At 43.6% G+C, this 17,740-nt stretch overlaps 1 protein-coding gene across 10 annotated transcripts in view; it reads right to left on the bottom strand.

The window, feature by feature from the left end:
- Positions 1 to 17,740, bottom strand: part of NFIB (nuclear factor I B) — a 428,132-nt gene that overhangs the window by 220,914 nt on the left and 189,478 nt on the right. For 2 of the 10 annotated variants that reach the window (XM_036926674.2, XM_036926673.2), the window contains exon 1: positions 2,210 to 3,419. The exons of 7 other annotated variants lie outside the window; for them this stretch is intronic. In XM_036926674.2, coding sequence (XP_036782569.1) covers positions 2,210 to 2,239 — 30 coding nt within the window. In that variant the 5' untranslated portion in view covers positions 2,240 to 3,419. Of the gene's footprint in view, positions 1 to 2,209; positions 3,426 to 17,740 lie in introns of those variants that run through there. One more of the 10 variants, XM_057498694.1, reaches the window with a different exon arrangement.

Consider the following 17,740-nt stretch of genomic DNA (forward strand, 5'->3'; position numbering starts at 1 on the left):
TCAACCAATTAAGAATGTTTCTCTATTTTGTATTTACATACCCTAAAAAAGGTTTTGCTACAGCTATTAGACTCTCGTAATATAAACTACTGGTCTGATATAAAAGTAAGATGATTAATATTTTGTAACACCTTACATTATCTAGAAAGTCACATAGATATTAGGTAAGATTTCTAAAGCTAAAATTCTTTCTCTAGTATAGGCCTTAAATTCCCAAAACAGTTTTAATACGTCAGCCTAGATTTACATTATTAAAATACTAGAAAATATTCATCATCATGAATTAGTGTTGGTGAGTATGTATCCTTGAATACTAACATAACAGCTAAATGGTTATGTTGTATATGATCCTAATATTCCGTATGTCACAATGCTGCAATATTATTTTTAACATAAACAAATTAAGATAAAGTTAGTGACTTTCCAATATATTTTTACAGAAAACTAAAAATGCAATGTAATTGCTAGCAATTTTCCGAAAAGCAGATGCTGGAAGTATAAACTAATATAGAAAATCCGTCCTTTACAGGTGAGAATGAGTGATGCAGTAGTTTTTAAGTGGAAAGCATACCTCAATTTGTTTTATTTGAACTACGCTTAAATAATGTAAAAATACTATCAAATGTACTGACATGCTTTACCAGAAAGAGAAAAAAAAAATCCTGTTGATGGATAATATGAAAGGTAGCTTTTACAACTAAAGACGATTCGTTATACCTGCAACAGTTTCATCGTCCTATTGGTCATTATTCATAACGTTTAAAATACAAATAGCTCAGCGACTCATTTTTCCAGTTTTGTTAAATTAATGTACACGTTTACTTGCTGAAAATAGCCATATCTAAGTTAATCATACTCAGATGCCAAACAAAATATAAACAATAAAAAATGTGTCAGCCAAAAAGCTACAGGACTGTATCCAATCACTGAATAAGCCTTATCATTGTTTTCATCTTCATTCACAATTTATGAATGCCTCAGTCCTTTTGGATCACAGTGGCTTCTAATTGTCATACAATTGAAATCTTAATCATTTGTCCATTATAAAAATGTATCATCATGGTATTAGATTGTTTTTAAAAATTGTAGCACCTAAGACCAGGCGACACTTCTTTAACTGCTGAGTTTCTATGCCAATGTCAAAGAAAATGGTTATCAATTACCAGTCGTGACACATCCTCGTAAAAGCTCAAGTCAACTATCACGCACTTTCCTCGCTTTAAAATACTGCTTCAAATAATAACTCTGGGCTAAGGCATTTTAGTTAGTTAGTCAGTTGGTTAGTTAGCTAGGCAGAGAAGGAAATTGCCCCAGGTAAGCCTATTCAATCTCGCCACTTTTCCATTTGACCAGCTGGTTTAAAATTATGTAAGCTGTATCCTTTAAAAAGTATAAAGCCAGTGTATTATTTCATAACATTCTTCCTAAAGATTTAAGGCAATTTTCAAAGTGAAATTTTAGAAAATAAGCTTATTTTCCTAGCATTACTTTCTGTCTTATGAGCTACGCCCAAATATTGTCAGATGAACAGGTCTTCAAAAAAGTTAAGGTCCTTAACTTTCACCACGATCAACTAACTCGTGTCAATGCAAAGACCGCCTTTGTAGCGTGGCCACTGGAAACCTCAAAGTGCGGATCACGCTGAACCAGAGTTTCAGATCCCCAAATTAAGCAAAGGAATGGGTCCCGGGACCACAACCTTCAACTTGCTTCGTCGCCAGCTGACTGCCTGCAGTGGAGTCCAGCAAGGGCCGGTGCGGGAGTCCCCTCGCCCAAGTTCACTGGTTGTTTATAAAGGTTCAGTTCCCCCCAAAAGCTCGTCTAAAGCCAGAGTCCGCCTCAGCGCTCAAGCTACCAAGATGGGTGGCGGGCACCCGTGGGCCCAGGGGCAGCGCAGCGCAGCAGGCACTTGGAGCGCCGCACGGGGGCTAGCGCTCCAGGGCCCAGTCCCTGCCCACCCCCGGCGGCCTCGCCCGGCCCAGCGTGCGGGAGACCGCTCTCCGTGCCCAGGGTGCGGGGCTCGGCGCGCACAGCGGCAGTGGGCTAGGGGCCGCGCACCCGCTCCCACGGCGCCCCGCAAATGCCGGCGCAACTCCCAGCCACTTCTGCGAGGAACTGGGGTGTGCGGAGGTTAACTAAAGCCGAGAGCAACAAAACAAAGGCAATTCGGGCTAGAGAGAAAGCTCAAGAGAGCGACCGAGATATGTACCTGAGTGAGACAGATGGGAGAATACATCATGACTTCGCCTTAAAACACACTTTCCCGGAGATGCCCAAGAAAATCTTCGAGAAGCAAGAATTTCATCTATTCATTTTACAGTCATCTGAGCCCCGCGTTGCGATCAATCAGGACGGGGCTCTGCGCTGGATCACCGCAACTTCACAACAAACCCAGTCCTCCTTAAATAGCCAAAGATTCAAGTTCACTCGGCGTGCTAGATTTCCCGGGGTGAAATCCAATCTACACTTTTAACCCTCTTGCAGTCCAAGCGCGCTGGCCGTGATCGCCGAGGCCGCCGCTGCCGCTGCCGCCGCCGCCGCCGCCGCCGGTGTGGGCTGCTTTTCGCCTGGGTTTGGGGATTTATTTTCTGTTTTGCAGTTGTTGCTGAGGGTTTGGGGGTGCGCGAAGGTTCGGTGTGAGTAGGATTGGGGTGGTGGTTGGTGGTGAAATGCTTTTTTAAAAAAGGCGGGGAGGAGGACGCAGGACAGAGGGCGGGAGAGAGAGCGAGGAGAATGTGTCACCGCGTTGGGAAAGTTCAAGGTTACAGCCCTGAGCGCGGCAGCAGGATCCCGGAGCGGCGACCACAGGCGAAACTTTGCCGCGAGCCGACCATGTGTGTGCGCGAGGGGGAGCGCGAGCGAGTGCGCGCGGGTGGCGGGGCGCGCGCGGGAGAGGGCGGGCGGGGGCGGGGAGGGTGGGGGCAAAGGGAGAGGTCGGTGAGGGAGGGGGCTCGAGCGCAGGCCTCCCGGGCGGAAGGGGCTCTCCGCTCGCGGCCCCCGGCTGCAGCCGCCGCCGCCCGCGCCGACTCCTCCACGCCCGGCCGGCCGCCCCGCCCGCCTCGCCCCGCGTCTGACCCGGCCGAGCGAGGAGGCTGCCGCTGTCGCCGCCGCCCCGAGCCCAGGGGGATCGGAACGAGCTCCTGAAAAATCCCAAACGATAAATCCCGCTCTCTCGCTCGGCTCCAAACACCTCTTTTCTGCTCTGGGCTCTTTTTTCCCCTCCCTCTCCTGCTTTCTTTCGTCGCAAAACTTGGAAGTTGAAAAATTCACCGGTTCCACCCTCCGGACCCCGCTCGAGCTCTCTCCAAATCAGACTTAAGGATTGTTTTATTATTTAATTACACAATCATCGCTTTACTCCTCCTCCTGCAAACGCGCATTCCTTTTGCACCAGCCTCTCCACACCCCCCGCCCCCCACCTTCCTCCTCCTCCTCCTCCTCCTCCTCTCGCTTCTTTCTCTTGCCTCTTCCCTCTCGCCCTCTCTCGCGCTCTTCCTCTTTCCTCTCTCATTTGTTAAAGGTCTCATACCGGTGCAACGGAACCGTGACTTTTTTTTCCAAAATAGATCATCTTTCCCCGCTATGGGCAAGTCTCGCACCCTCCCAACACCACCACACATACACACCCCCGAAAACCCGCCCTGAAAGAGGTATTTCGGTGCTCGCTGCGGACTCCAAGCAGCGGGAACATCCGAGTGGGAGAAGCCCGGAGCCGGTCTGGGCCCAAGAAAGGAACGAATGGAAAATTCCCTCACACCCAGGCTGCCCCGGGGCCCGGGACGGGGCGCCGACTCTCGCACCCGGGGCGGGCGCGGTCCACGGGGCCCGCCGGCTGAAGGGAGGAGGGGGAGGCCAGGCTGGTGGCGGGGGGGGGGGGGGCCGAGCGAACTTCGGCTCAAGTAGTTGGGGCGCGCCAACGCAGTGGGGGCGGTGTCCTCCGGGGTCCCCCAGCGCGGGCCCGTGCCCCGGGGCAGATCCGCAGAAGCGGCGCGCAGCGCTTCGCTGCGGTTTGCCGCCCTCCCTGGGGGTGTCCCGTGCACGTGGCCTCGCTCGGAGCTGGAGGACCCGGCCGCGCCGCCTCCTCCACCGCCTCCCTCTCCCTCCTGCTCCCACTCCTCCTCCAGCAGCCCGCTTCGTCCCCTCCTCCAGCAGCACCGCGGGCTCGCTCCCAGTCCCCACCCCCCGGGGCCCCGGGCGCCGGTGGAAAGCGGCTCCCTCCCCGCTGGGTTGCTGGCAGGGCGGGGCTGCGGGGCGGGCGGGCGCGCGCGCGGGGTGCGTGTGCCGCTGCAGCCCTGCAGAAGCGACCGCGCCCGCCTCGCTCCCCCGCGGAGGGCCCTGCGCCCCCCACCCCCGGCCTGGAGCGGGAGGCCCCGAGTGAATGAACTTGATTTTGGGTATTGTAAGGTTTGCCTTACACCCTTTCTGCGCGCGCGCTCGCGCTCACAGACACACACACACACACACACACACACACACATCGCCCCCAAAATTCCGGTTTTCGGCATGGGGTTGGGGAGAAGATTGAAAGCAAAGGCTGCCCAGACAATGGAGAGAGGAAAAGTGAGTGCCAGGGTCTCCGCGTCTACCTAGCTGGGGGCTGCCGGGGGCGGCTGGGGCCGCCGGCGTAAGCGAAAGACCCGGGCCCAGCGCTGGGGCTTCCCGGCTTCCAACTGTGCTGTTGGGGTATTTCGGAGCTCTGCTCTGATTCCCCTTTCCCTCTCTCCCTCTCGATATTTTCCTTCAACTTTCTCCTCTCTCTCGGTTTCTCCCGCGTTTGCCCACTCTCCCCCCACCCATACCTGAAGGAACCAGTGACTTTTTCCTTCACCAAGTGGGACTTATCCACATCAAGCATTTCACAACGACACACGAAGTAGGCAGGTTCAAGTCAACCATGAAATGGTCACTTTTTAACCCCGTCCTGTCCTCATTAGGGAAATACTCAAACACAGTCCGTTTTCAAAGAGCGCTCTTAATGAGGCGAGCTTGCCAAGTCTACCAGCTGCAGCCCCCCTAAACTCAGAGCCCAAAGAAGAAAGGCAGCGGTGGGTGGGGGTGGGGGGTAAGTGGAGGAGGCCAGGAGCCGGAAAGCGGTGGATCTGGGAAGACAGGTAAAGTCGGGGAAATTTCGAGAACGCCCCCGAGTTAACCCTTTAGGGCACACACCACTGGGAGCAGCCTCCCTACTACCTGGAGGCAAATCCTCTAGGCAGTGTTCTGACGACATCTATTTCCTTTGTGTGGGTCATTTCTTCTTTTTGAAACGCCAGGATAAAGTTGACGGTCTTTATAGATGAAAGAAACTAGGTGACAGGGTGAATCCAAATAAATACTCATTTCTTTCTGCGGAATGTTTAGGCAATCTCATCTCAGATTTTAAAAAAAAGAAAAATTCCAAGCATCACTCTGTATTGCACTTTAGGCTGCATCTCTTTTCTCACCCTCACACCAGAGTCTAAGGGAAGGGGGTGGGAAGGCACTACTGATAATGCAGCTTTAACTACTGGAGTTTCCCTCTGAACAAATATTCAATTTAACCGGAGTTAATTTACCATAAAAGACATTCCCCTTGGCACGAATGCACTCCTGTCCTTGAACACACCTCTTTGAATGCCTGGATTCTTACAGAAGCCATTATTTCAGGGTCTCTTTAAAAAGCCAGTGCCCATCTCCCTCTCCCTCTCTCCTTTCTCTTTCTCTCTCCCTCCCTCTTTTACGTCCTCCCTCCACACCATACCACCCGCAGTGAAATTCTGGCACCCAGAGAGCGCTCCTTTCAGCCAGAGATCCAGAACCAGCCATTGTCCCCCGGCAAAAGTAGTGAGCCCTGGGCAAGTGTCTGCAGACATCGCTACCCCTCCTCCTTTATTCGTTTCCCTTACCAACAGAAACCATTTCCTTTTGCCACCAAAACTAGGTTGAATCCAAAAGTTTTCACAAGCTTAAGAAAGAAAAAGAAAAATTGACAAGTATTACACAGAAGAGTCCACAAAGCTGCCACAGCTTGAGGGGTGAAGAAGCAGCGACAGACCCAGGTAAGACCCCAGAATCTGGGGGCCTCCCAGGTCTATCACTTAAGGATTCAAATCTCTTTCAGATGCTTCCTGTTTGTAGGGCAACTCTGGTTGGGTACAGTTGAGCATGTAGGATGCTTGGTAGTTTGGGGTTTTGATTTGCTTCCAAGAAAAAAGAAAATGAGAAAGGAGTAATGATAATTTAGGGAAACCAAAAGGGAAGAAAGAGTGTGTGAACAGTAGAGACATCTTGGAAGGCTTCTGGGGTGCTCAAGTTATATGACTGTGCCCATCCTCTTGGGGGCCCTGAGTGGGATGGCTGACGTCTCCCCAGACAGTCAATGTTGTCCAAATGCCAAGGTCACTAGGTCACTGTAGGCCTTCCCAGGATGAACTCTAAGAGAGCTCTTTGTAAAGGGGGACTGGTGGATTTGGGGGTGTGGGACATCTGGCTTCTCTCAGCACACTTGTCTACTATCTTTGGTTTGAGTAATACCAATCTTTTAAATCCCGGGCAGAAGAATAGAGAAGAGGAAGTGAGAAAGTACATACATTTCATTCACTTTCCCTTTTTTCTAGTGTGTTTTTGCCATCACATGAATATTGGTTTTAAAGTGTCTCTGAAAAAACTTCTGATACTATCAAAATGAGCCAAACACTTCTTAGACTTTGATACTTACCTCTCCTAAACTCTGTTCTCTCGCTGCCATGCTGAAAGGGTTAAAGCACTGGTATGACAGTCCAATTCATTTACCCCAAAAGCTAGCTTCAGAAGCTGGAAAGAAGTGAGTCTCCTGCAGCAACAGGAAAACCTAATGTTTCAGAATTGCTGAAGAGCTTCTCCCTACATCACCTATTCCCTGCCACCTTATAGGGGGAAAAGTTTTCTTTTTTGACATAGTTTATTGATTTCAAGAGGGAATGACAGTGCTTCAGGTGACTGGATTTTTCAAAACTCAATTGTATATTTGAAAAATTATTCAGTGTTACTCATTTGGAGCCTTTCACTGACCTCCAGAGAGGAGCTTGACATCTCAAGGACCTCCTAATATTGATTTTCTTTTATCCTTCTCCGTTCTAAAGAAACTCAGTGACAGGTTGCAAATCCTGGGCAGTTTAGGGAAAGGTTTCTTGGAGATTAAGAAAGCCGTCATTTTCAATACACTCGATTACTTTTTCCGTTTTAGCTCTTGCATGTGATTTGAGGGGAGGCCCAACAATTCCACACACCCTGGTTGCATCGCCAATATCAATATTATAAAACTAAATACAAAAGAAACAGATGACCTCCTGACCCCAGGAAACAGGCCTGTAAAACTGCAAGTATCCACGACACCATGCCCAGGAACTTTCTTTCATCCAAATGGATCATAAACATCAGACATGTGTAACAATTTTATATCCACAAGCAGAAACACCAAAAATCCACACAAAAATGCATATATAAATAATGAGCAAGTACTGAAATTGCCTGCACTTGATGAAGATTGCTAAATCATGCCCCGCTCTCTCAGCCCTTAAACTACTACTGTCAAATGAGGGTTAGTAATTTTTCCCTACCAGAAAATTCTCAACCAGTTAGCTTCCCCACCCCCTTTGCCTGCACTTGCCTTTCACCGAAACAAATAAATAACCGTGGACTTTTTTTTCCCTCCTCTGGGAGCTGTTTGGTGTCCCCTGAGGACAAAACTAAATGAGAAAAATGATGCTGTTAATAATGTCGCTGCTGAAATGCCTGTACTTGACTGTTTAAAAAAAAAAACCACCCCAGTACAGAGGGCCTACACTTCGGGCACATTTACAAGCTACGACTGAACCTGAATACTGACTGAGCCAGGTTCCTTTATTAGGATTAGCTGGGTTCCACTTCTCCACAGAGATGTAACCAGTTCAGCAATAGATTCCCAACTTCTGCTGACATTTGCTCCCTGGATTACTAAATCAGCAGTTTTCCTGTAACTTTTGTGTGAATTATTTAAAACTTTGAAAATCCCAGCAATAATTGCCTTGTTTCCCTTACAATACTTTTATAAGTTACTTACGTGCACACATAGTTGCTTCTCTGCCGATACTGAGCTGTAGTTATGGTCCTTCTTCAAAATAACTGACCTTATTTTGAATAAAACTATACTATCTTTTTATTTTGATGTATGAACTGGCTTTTACTACTCTCTACATATGCCTTTGTGATATGGAAACAGATCGGTTTTAAAGAGATGTTGAGAAAGCTTTATCCAAAATGGCCAAGTAGTCTTTACATTCTATGTTAAGAATTATACAAAGTGCATGGCAAACTAACTCAAGCTTTCTGCTCCTTTCTCTAATTCTTCCTCTGAAAACTGCCATTCTATTTCAAATCAAAACAATACAGAACAACAGAATTGTGCATTTTAAGTTTCAAATTAAAAGTCAGCAAACAACTGCATCATTACAAAGTGAAAATACACACAATTGGACCTATACAAAATACATGTTCGCAAACTTTAAAAATATTTTGGCAACACGGTAATTTAATAAATTTCAGAGCAATAATATTGTCAAATTATATGATGTCACCAAGTACAAAAGCAAAGTTATAGATGTTTGTGACATCACATTCACTCATCATTATGCTGCTGCTCAGTCTGACCATATTAAAATTAAATGAATGCCATTGTCTGCTAAAGAATAAAAGGAATTTATTTTTGGACATCAAACAATGAAACTGTCACCATTTATTGTATGAAACACGCAGCTAATCAATTTCCTATTAAAATAGCTTTCAACAATATTCAGCTTTAAAATTCATCGGGGCCAGTAAAAACCTTTTCCCAGTGCACAAGAATGCAGTCCCAACCACGGACGATAATTACCCTTCTAATACTTTTATTGCACAAGCACTTTTCCTGTGGTCCCCATCAGTTAGGCAGGAATCTGCAGTATATTGTATCAGTGAGTTGAGTGCTTGACCTTTGCCCACATATGTTTTAATAGGGACTTTTCAGCACTGGAGCTTTCTCCATCTCTCATGCCATTAAATGAAAACATCAAACCTCAAATGTAAAACTGGTGACCAAAACGTTTTGTGTTTCACAACTCTTTGCAGTTTTTAGTTAGGCTGCTTAAAGGTCAGCTTCATTTGCTGCGCAGTATTTCCCCCCATACAGTAAATGCACTCAAAAGTCACACTAATTCTGATTCTGATTAAATCTTGAGCTCCCCAGCAGATACACACATGCACACTGCTTATTTATATGTGCATTCTTGTCTAACCACAGAAGCATGTGTGTATGCCTTTCTGGATTTATTCCATTTTTAGGGCTGATTTAACTGTCTGTTCAAGTATGGGTTCAAAAGTTAACTTTTTCCCTCCTGTTGGAAAGTTAAAATTACAAGGATGGTGCTATAAGATTCATTCAAAGAAACTTAGAGTTAATCTTGTGTATTTTGGCGCCTTTTCCCTGCCAGCTACTGTACTTGGAGATCTTGTCTGTCCCGTCTCAAGTTCAGTGGCAGTTCGTTCTTCTAACCAGAGGAGAAGATGGCCATGTTCACAGCCCTAATAATAATTCCAATCACGCCACTTCGGCATCTTGCGTCAAAGTCGAAACTGGCTTCCCCGCCCCCTTCAACCTGAAAGCTGCCAAGTCCTCACACACTCTGCATTCAACCACAAGCTAATGGATGGGATATTGTGCATTAAAATGTGTCCCAGACGTACTGGCGAAGAGAGGACAAGGGAAAGACACACACACACACACACACACACACACACACACACACACACACTCTCTCTCTCTCTCTCTCTCTCTCTCTCTCTCTCTCTCTCTCTCTCTCTCTCTCTCATAGGGTGGAAATCCTAGAGCAAAAACAGCAGGGCTTAAAAAAAAAAAAAGGTCTTAACAGAAGTGGGAAGAGAGATCCATCATAATTTTTTCCAAGTCGGGGGGAGCAGGAGGAGGGCTAACCGTTTGATCCTGCAACTTCAGGGAACAAGGGGTTGAGGAAACTAAACTTGGGAATGGATATTGATTTTTAAAATGCCAACAGCACCTGCCAGAACTAAATAGTACTTCCCTCACTTTAAAAAGTTTCGCTTTTCAATGAGAATATGCAGTGAAGTATCGCGTGCAGGCGCATTCACCTTAAAGTGAAGAAATAATGCTGCAAAAAGAATGAGCCACAAGATACACTTAAGTATGATTTGTACATTCTTTTTCAACATTGGGAGGAGGGGTGAGAGTAGGGAGCTGAAGCAGGGAAAATGCTACATTCCAACTGTTTGAACTGAGTGTGATCCACTGATGCCCTCCATAAACGTGTGACACATATACTAAAGTTGCCAAAACTTAAAAGAAGTTGTTTTTTTCTTTTACATTAGGTCTGGAAACCCGTGAGGATAGGTCAACCTGTAAGGCAGAAATGACATTTAGATGAAACAGTTACTTTACAATACACAAGAAGGAAAAAAAGTCAGTGTCTAGGAAGGGGGTGCAAAGGACGAACAAGACAAGCAAATAAAATCCATCATTTCAAAGCCACGTACCATCGCACTGTATTGCAAATAAAAAGGGTCTTGAATCTGTTAAAACCCGGGCCGCTGACTTCACACGTCTCGGGTACAGATTTGTGGTTTTTCTCAGGGGTTGTTTTGGTGTCGCTTTTTGTGTTTAGTTCGAAAAAAAAAAAAAAGGCAATCCAGCAGTAGTCTTTTATTTTTTTAATTATTATTTCTGCGATGCCACAGTTCTTGCCGGCGAAGAAAAGGCGGTAAAAGTCAAGTCTAAGGGCAAGCAGCCCTCTGTCTGTTTGGATATCCGCTTTTCCTTCCTTTCACTTGCAGAAGACTGTTTCTCGCGGTAGACTTGAACGCCGTCCAGAGTGCCGCGTGGGTGTGTGTGCGTGCGTAGTAGGTGTGTTCGGTGGGTTTGATGGTCGCTCCAGCACGGCTGCCCTAGCAGTAGGGGCCGCCTTCCCGCCCGGGCTCGGGGAGCGCGGGGCGGCTCAGCCTGCGCGGCCGCGGGGTCGCGCGCTCGCCCCCTCCCCGCCCTCGGATTGGCCTCGCCGGCTGCGGGGCGGCCCCGGCTCTCTCCGTCTCCCGCTCGCCGCCCGCCCTGCCCCGCCCTGCCCCGGCGCGCGGGAAGCGCGGCTCTTCGCTTCCGCCTGGCGGCGGGAAGGAAACCGAAAGGAGGAGCCGGGGGCGGGAGCGCGGCGATGCATATTCATCAGGGCGCCCGCGGCGGCGGAGGCGGGAGCGGGCCCGAGTGGGTGTGGTGGCCTGCACCGCGCGGGCGCCCCTCGCGAGTGGCCGGTCGGGTCTTTGTGCCGCCCGGAGGCAGGAGCGCGCCGCCGGCCTACGGGGCAGCCCTGTCCTCCCGCCTTTGTGCTCCCGCGGTCGGGGGCCGGCCCCAGTCGTGCGGGAGAGGGGAGAGGGGAGCTGGGCCCGACAGCCGCGCCAGTCCCTGCACAGAACGATGAAAATCACGGAATTAGTGTTACTCCCTACTTCCCACCACGTTGCTCGGTCAACTTTGCAAGGCCACGGTTGTTTCCGTGGAAGAGGAGTTCCGAAATGTACCTCACTAAGAAGCATTAAAGGAAAACAGCCAGAAAGAGAGCACTCTCGACTTCTGTTTATACCCACCCATGTGAATGTCAATAATTTAGGGTATGTGGAAAAAAATACCAGCACCAAAGAAATAGACAACCGCTGGGTCCCAAGAAACAAATACTCTACGTAAGATTGGATAGTGAGTTAATGTTCACAAAACAGGTTTAGTTCAGATATTTTAAAGTTAAATATATGTAGGTCTTTGCTTACTTTTTAGTGGTCCAATTATTTTCATCTTAAGCGTCCGTAGTGTCGTAGAATAATGCTTACCGGTTCAATGAAATGATATAATTCTGATTTAAAATTGAAGTATTAAAAGTAAAACACTAGCCCTGAATTTACTTAGTACCAACCCACATGTGTTTAGAAAAGATTTTATTACAGAGATCCTGACTAATTATGTAATTGCACAACAGACAACAATAGCTTCAAATATCCTCTAAAAACCCTGTTCAATTATGTGATTAGCAGTGGGTTCAGAATAGCTCCCGATGAATTGTTCCTATCTTTCTACTAAATGTGAACATGTCAGTGTTTTAATCCCAATTATGTTTACCCTCAAAGTCCAAGAGAACTTAAACAATATTGTTCAGGTTCTTAGTTCCTATAATATACATTAGAAAACAAAGATACTTGGCTTGATTACACAGAAAAAATTTTTTTTCATATATGTATACATAATTATGTAGGTGATTGTATGTGAATAATATACATACCTATTTTCAATGATAATAAATGGAAAAGTAAAAGTTGGATTGACCCAACTGGACTTTGGAAAATGCCAAATTTAAAAATGGGTTATTTAAACTGAAGGTTTAACGGTTCCCAACGTCCCCTCCAAAAAAACAACTAACACAGTATGTATCTATATAGCTTTCAGAAGAGAGATGAAGGATGGAGATATTTACACACACACACACACACACACATGTATGTATGTATGTATTTCCACACTCAGCTATAACTTCCCAAGGAAAATTAATTTGTAACGTCTATCTTGTTCCAAGTTAGGTAATTTTAACCACTCAGCTAGTGCAGCTATAATTCAGTCTACCAGGCAGTCAATTCAAGTGGGTAACAAATATATCTGTTTCCATTCTAGGATTTCCTAATAATAGTTTCATGGTTAAGTAAATCACATTTAGCACTAAGAAATCAAATAAAAAATATGAAAATTCAATGTGGCTCAATTTTTTAAAATTGTTTACGGCAAAGAAGGAGTGTTGAAAATGGGCACTGTTAACAATTTCTAAAACTTTTGTAAGTGTGCCTCAGAAATTCTGCTCTCTAGTAATTATTTGAAGTCCATAGAAGAGTTACCAATCCTTCCCGACATCTATTTTATGCAAAGGAGAAATAACACTATAGAAAGACTCCAGTTTTGTTTGGGGAATATCCTAGGACACTAAAGGAGAAAAGAAATAGGAAGGGAGAAAAGGAAGGATTTCCTGTGTTTGTCGTGGTGACTTGGATGAATATAGATTTAGTGTCACCTATCAGAGGATTTCTTCCTAAGCATATTATTTAGTAAGAGAATGTACCGTTGTATGTCACGATCAGCCTTTCATACATTACCTTTATTTGCATGTCATGTTTCTTTTGACGTGAAACTTACGAGACTACTTATACTGATCAGTCTTCTGTCAAGTATGTACGCATATGATCATTAAATGATACCCAAGGTATATAAAATAAGGAGACCAATTTTCAATCATGTCTTAGAAAAATTCATTTCACTAACTCCTAGTCACCTTAAAGGGTTGTTGCTCCACAGTCTTTTAATTCTCCAATGATCGTGTTCAATTTTCTGGTTTTTGGATTTTGTGATGTAAATAAATATGCAGAAACTAGGGAGTATTTTAAAATAAGAAAACTTTCTGAACTTTTTAAATTAAAATTATCTTGGCTAAAAGTCTTTCCTGGAATATAATTAAGGTCCAATATTATATTCATCTTTTTAGAAATTATGATTAATTATTCTTTAAAAAAAAAAAACAAGCACTGTCCACCATTATTCAGACATTTTGGCCCTCTGACACATCTAACTGAAGTGATTCCAGTAGAAACGAAATTTTTTTCTGCCTTCAGTTGCAGGCATAACTCATTCCTAAAAACTTACTAGAAGATTCGTGAGTACACTGACACTTTAGATTTTCTGGTTCTGCTGAAAGCCAATAACTTGGTAATGCAGTTTCCGTATGTTTTCTTCAAATTAAGAATTTTTTAAATGTACTAGCAACATCTGCATGTGTTTATCTTTGAGAATAATCACTATATAATTATTTCTAAAAGCGTACATTATTACAATGCTTTATGTCATAATTGAAGTAATTCCTCTACCCCATCTAAACCAGTAATTTTCAGTCATTACCCCAAAGGTGTTTATTTTATCTTACTTCTTTATTTCTCAAAAATACAGAAGTGTGTTTTTCTTTGTTTTTTTGAATTATTAAGGGTGCATACTACTTCATTAGACTATTACATTTAGTCCATTATTATGCTAGCATTTGTGTAAATTTAATGTATATTACAAAGACAATAGAACATTTAAGACTTGATATGAAATAAAACATGCCATCTTAAAACAATTGGATAATTATTTTTTAGAATTTAAAAAATGCATAATGTATAAGCCACACTTGTATTTCATATTGCCTCCAGGAAATAGTTTCAATTATTTCTTAATTACTGAAAAATATCTAGAGTTGCTTAAAGTAGGATATTTATAAAGTGCCAACTCCTGCATTTTGTTGGAGTTTTATAGGTGGGAGCTGTCTCTATACAACCTTTATCGAGGAGAATGCATATATAGTATTGTTACATAAAAACAATACCCATATATAAACAACAGCCTCTGGTAACTTTTTATTTCTCATTGGTTAGAGCAGTCTTGAGCTGTAAACCATTATGTCTCCTCTTTAGACATTGATTATAAAAATAAACACACTGTATTTCCCACAAGACATAGTAGCTCATCATACAGAACTTTATCTGTGGAGAAGACTTTAATAAGAGATGACCAGATAAGCCCTTCCAATCCAGTCAAAACTCCACACTGCCCAGGACAGACACACCAGATCATTTTCCAACCATTGAGAGTATGGGTCCAGAAATAAATATACCCATGCAGTATTCTTTCCCTCACTGACTGCATGCTGCACCTGTGCACACACATATCTGATGACATCTGCTAATATAATAAATCTCAAGTGGTTTGTGGTGTCATCAAAAACCTGAGATGGTGGTATGGCTCACACCAGGCTATGGTCTGGTTAGATTTCACAGGCTACATGGAGACAGACTTAGACTCATTCTGCACACAAACCAGAGTTTTTCAAGAGTAGGTTAAGGTGGTTTACCAAAAGAAAAAAAGGAAAACCTCTAGTTATGACTCAATGTGTGGAAAACCTGCTCTCTGATTCAATTGTAATAAATCAAGGATGTCTCCCATCTCAAAAAAAATCATTTTTATCTCGATTGTTATGAATTCTCAATGTGAAATATCAACCTTTCTTAGTCTACTTATGTTTTTAAGACTTACTTTAAAAAAAACTATAAGCACTTAAATCTTCATGTCTTGCTTACTCATACTTTTACATAACTTTAGAATTTTAACCATCAAAATGCCCATTAAAAGAAAACAATAAATTTGAGTGAATTTAGGCTGTAATGATGATTAAATTGAGCAAAAAAAAAAAGTGTTTTCTCAAGAAAATTTTCTGGATATTTTGTGCCATATGTAAAGCTTCTAAAACAACAGAATCACTAAGGTATTTTTTTTTTAACCATTTTCAAAAAAACAGAAGCATCTGGCAATCCAGAAAGCAATGAGGCAACAGGATGCAAGGAGGCGCTAGACAGTCCATGATCCTTCAGTACACTCCTGGCAATGGACCATCCTGCCTTTTGCTCAGTGGGCATTTTTAACAAGAAAGTGAATGTCAACCCCCTGCCTCTATATCCTGTGGCTAACTGTCCTCAGTGTCAAAGACTCTTCTTGGCATATCTAGAACTTGGTGATAACATTTCAAGTTGCCCACTACTGGAGAAGGTCAACAACCACATTTTGTCTCTTTACTTCATAACTAAGAAAGCCTAGATGCAGTCTAGGGGGCAAAGGAAGAATGCAGTCTTTCTACAAACATGCATTGCATGCTTAGGGTGGGTCTGGACCTGGTGCTGGGTGCTACCATGCAAGTCTGGGTAGATTTTTTAGGATTTTTGCATAGACGATACAAAGATTTTCCATTCCTTTGTCTAATATTCTCTTGGAAATTTGTTTAGAAAAGAGTAAGCTTCCCATTGGTGTCTTGAAAACTTTCAAATGAACATACTAAATTACCATCTTTGGTTTTCTGCTCACTTTATGGGTAGTTGAAGTGGGTTTGTACAATGAAAACAGTGTTGATAGAAAGCAAAGAAGAATATAGTTAGGGCAGTAAGTGCCCTTCCCACTCCTCCTTACCTGCTGAAAATAAAACAAAACCCTCATATAAGGTAGTATTGCAGCCAAACTAACAAAGTTTGGAAACTTTTGATACCATGATCCTTCATGATGTGGGAAGTATTTTTATAAACAGGAAAAAAAAGGAAAAGCAGTGTTAGATGGGAAATTACAGGCATACAAGGTTTACCCATGTGCAACTAATATTGCCTTCTTTTAACAACTTACTGGTTAAGAATGGGTGGCAAGCAAAAACAGGTCAGGGTAGAAATTTAAGTTTCAGTAACATACCTACTATCTTCCTCTCCCTTTTTTATCTTCATGTCTGGCACCATTCTGAGTTGCCCTCAATATTCTTTTTGTCATTATCTTTTAAATTGTTTTTGTTACGTAAACAAATAAAAACAAAAAAAAAGAATAGCTTTAAATGAGCTTTTTTAACTAAGTAGATTTAATTGTTCCCTTTAAATGAACATTTAAAATACAAATGACATGCACGACCTGTCGCATCTCCTAAAGTTTGTTTCACTTGCGCTTGTTCCAATCCAATATTTGCTTCTGTACACATATACTATTTGCATAGTTATAACCTTAAGGTGTGTAGAATTTTGTTCCATACCTTAACCTTTTATTTGCATCACTGATATGAGGGGAAGGGTGCAAAATTGTAAATGTTAAAGCTGAAAGAGACTTGAAATTACTAGACAAAAGATAAGGAAACAAAACTGGCAAACAGCCTGTGTTTTGTCCTATCATATTATTGTGTTGAATTTCACTGTCAACATTTAAAAATTGGGATCTTTTGCTTAAAAACCTAGATATCCTGCTTCTCTCGAAAAAGCAGAAGGTGCAGCACTTTCTGGACAAGTGTTGCACACGGGTTGGAGCAGAGTAGCGGCTGTGCTCTTAGATGGGCCACCGTCATTCCCAGTTGGATTACACTGGCCCACTTGTCTCACTTAGGTTACTGACTTGCCTCTGATGCCCACGAGTTTACAACCCTTGGTCTAGACCAAATACTCTTCTTATAGATGAAAAATAAAAACAGGCTTGAGAGAGGTAAAGTGGCTCGCTTGAGGCTACCATGCTCATCAGTAGCAGTGCCAGCCTTGTAAAAGAGGCCTCCTGACTGCGCCAGCCCTCTTCCCATGACTGTTTATTTCCATGCACGTGGAGAAATAGGGTTTTGTGTGCCAGTATGAAAACCTCACCAGAACTCCCATGACCACAAGCTTCTTTATAGACTGAAATGTCCCAAGTTAGCCACCCGCCACCTTTTATGCTCCAGGTCATAATTAACATCTGGTGTCCCCAAAGCCAGACATGTGAACCACCACAAATCCCGGCCTATCACAGTGAGGCCTGTTCTTTCTCTCAGCAAAAACAAAATACCAGAATGCAGGTGAGGAAATCTGGTCACCTTATGGAGATAACATCACATTTGCTCTAATTGATAAAGGAACTACCTAATGAAAAAGTCCTTATAATATTGCATCATAGAGGTGTCATGATATGCCAATACCCCAGTAGACACTATCCTAGAAAATATAAAACTCCTATATCTATAGAGAGACTGTATTTTCTAATGGTAACTCAAGACACATGGTGCAACAAAGAACTTTTTTTTTTAATGAATTTAAGATTTGGGGACATTTTCTAAAAATTAAAAAAAATGAATCATTGTTAGCTATG

This window comes from Manis pentadactyla, chromosome 3 (assembly GCF_030020395.1).
Source record: "Manis pentadactyla isolate mManPen7 chromosome 3, mManPen7.hap1, whole genome shotgun sequence".
Lineage (NCBI taxonomy): Eukaryota > Metazoa > Chordata > Mammalia > Pholidota > Manidae > Manis > Manis pentadactyla.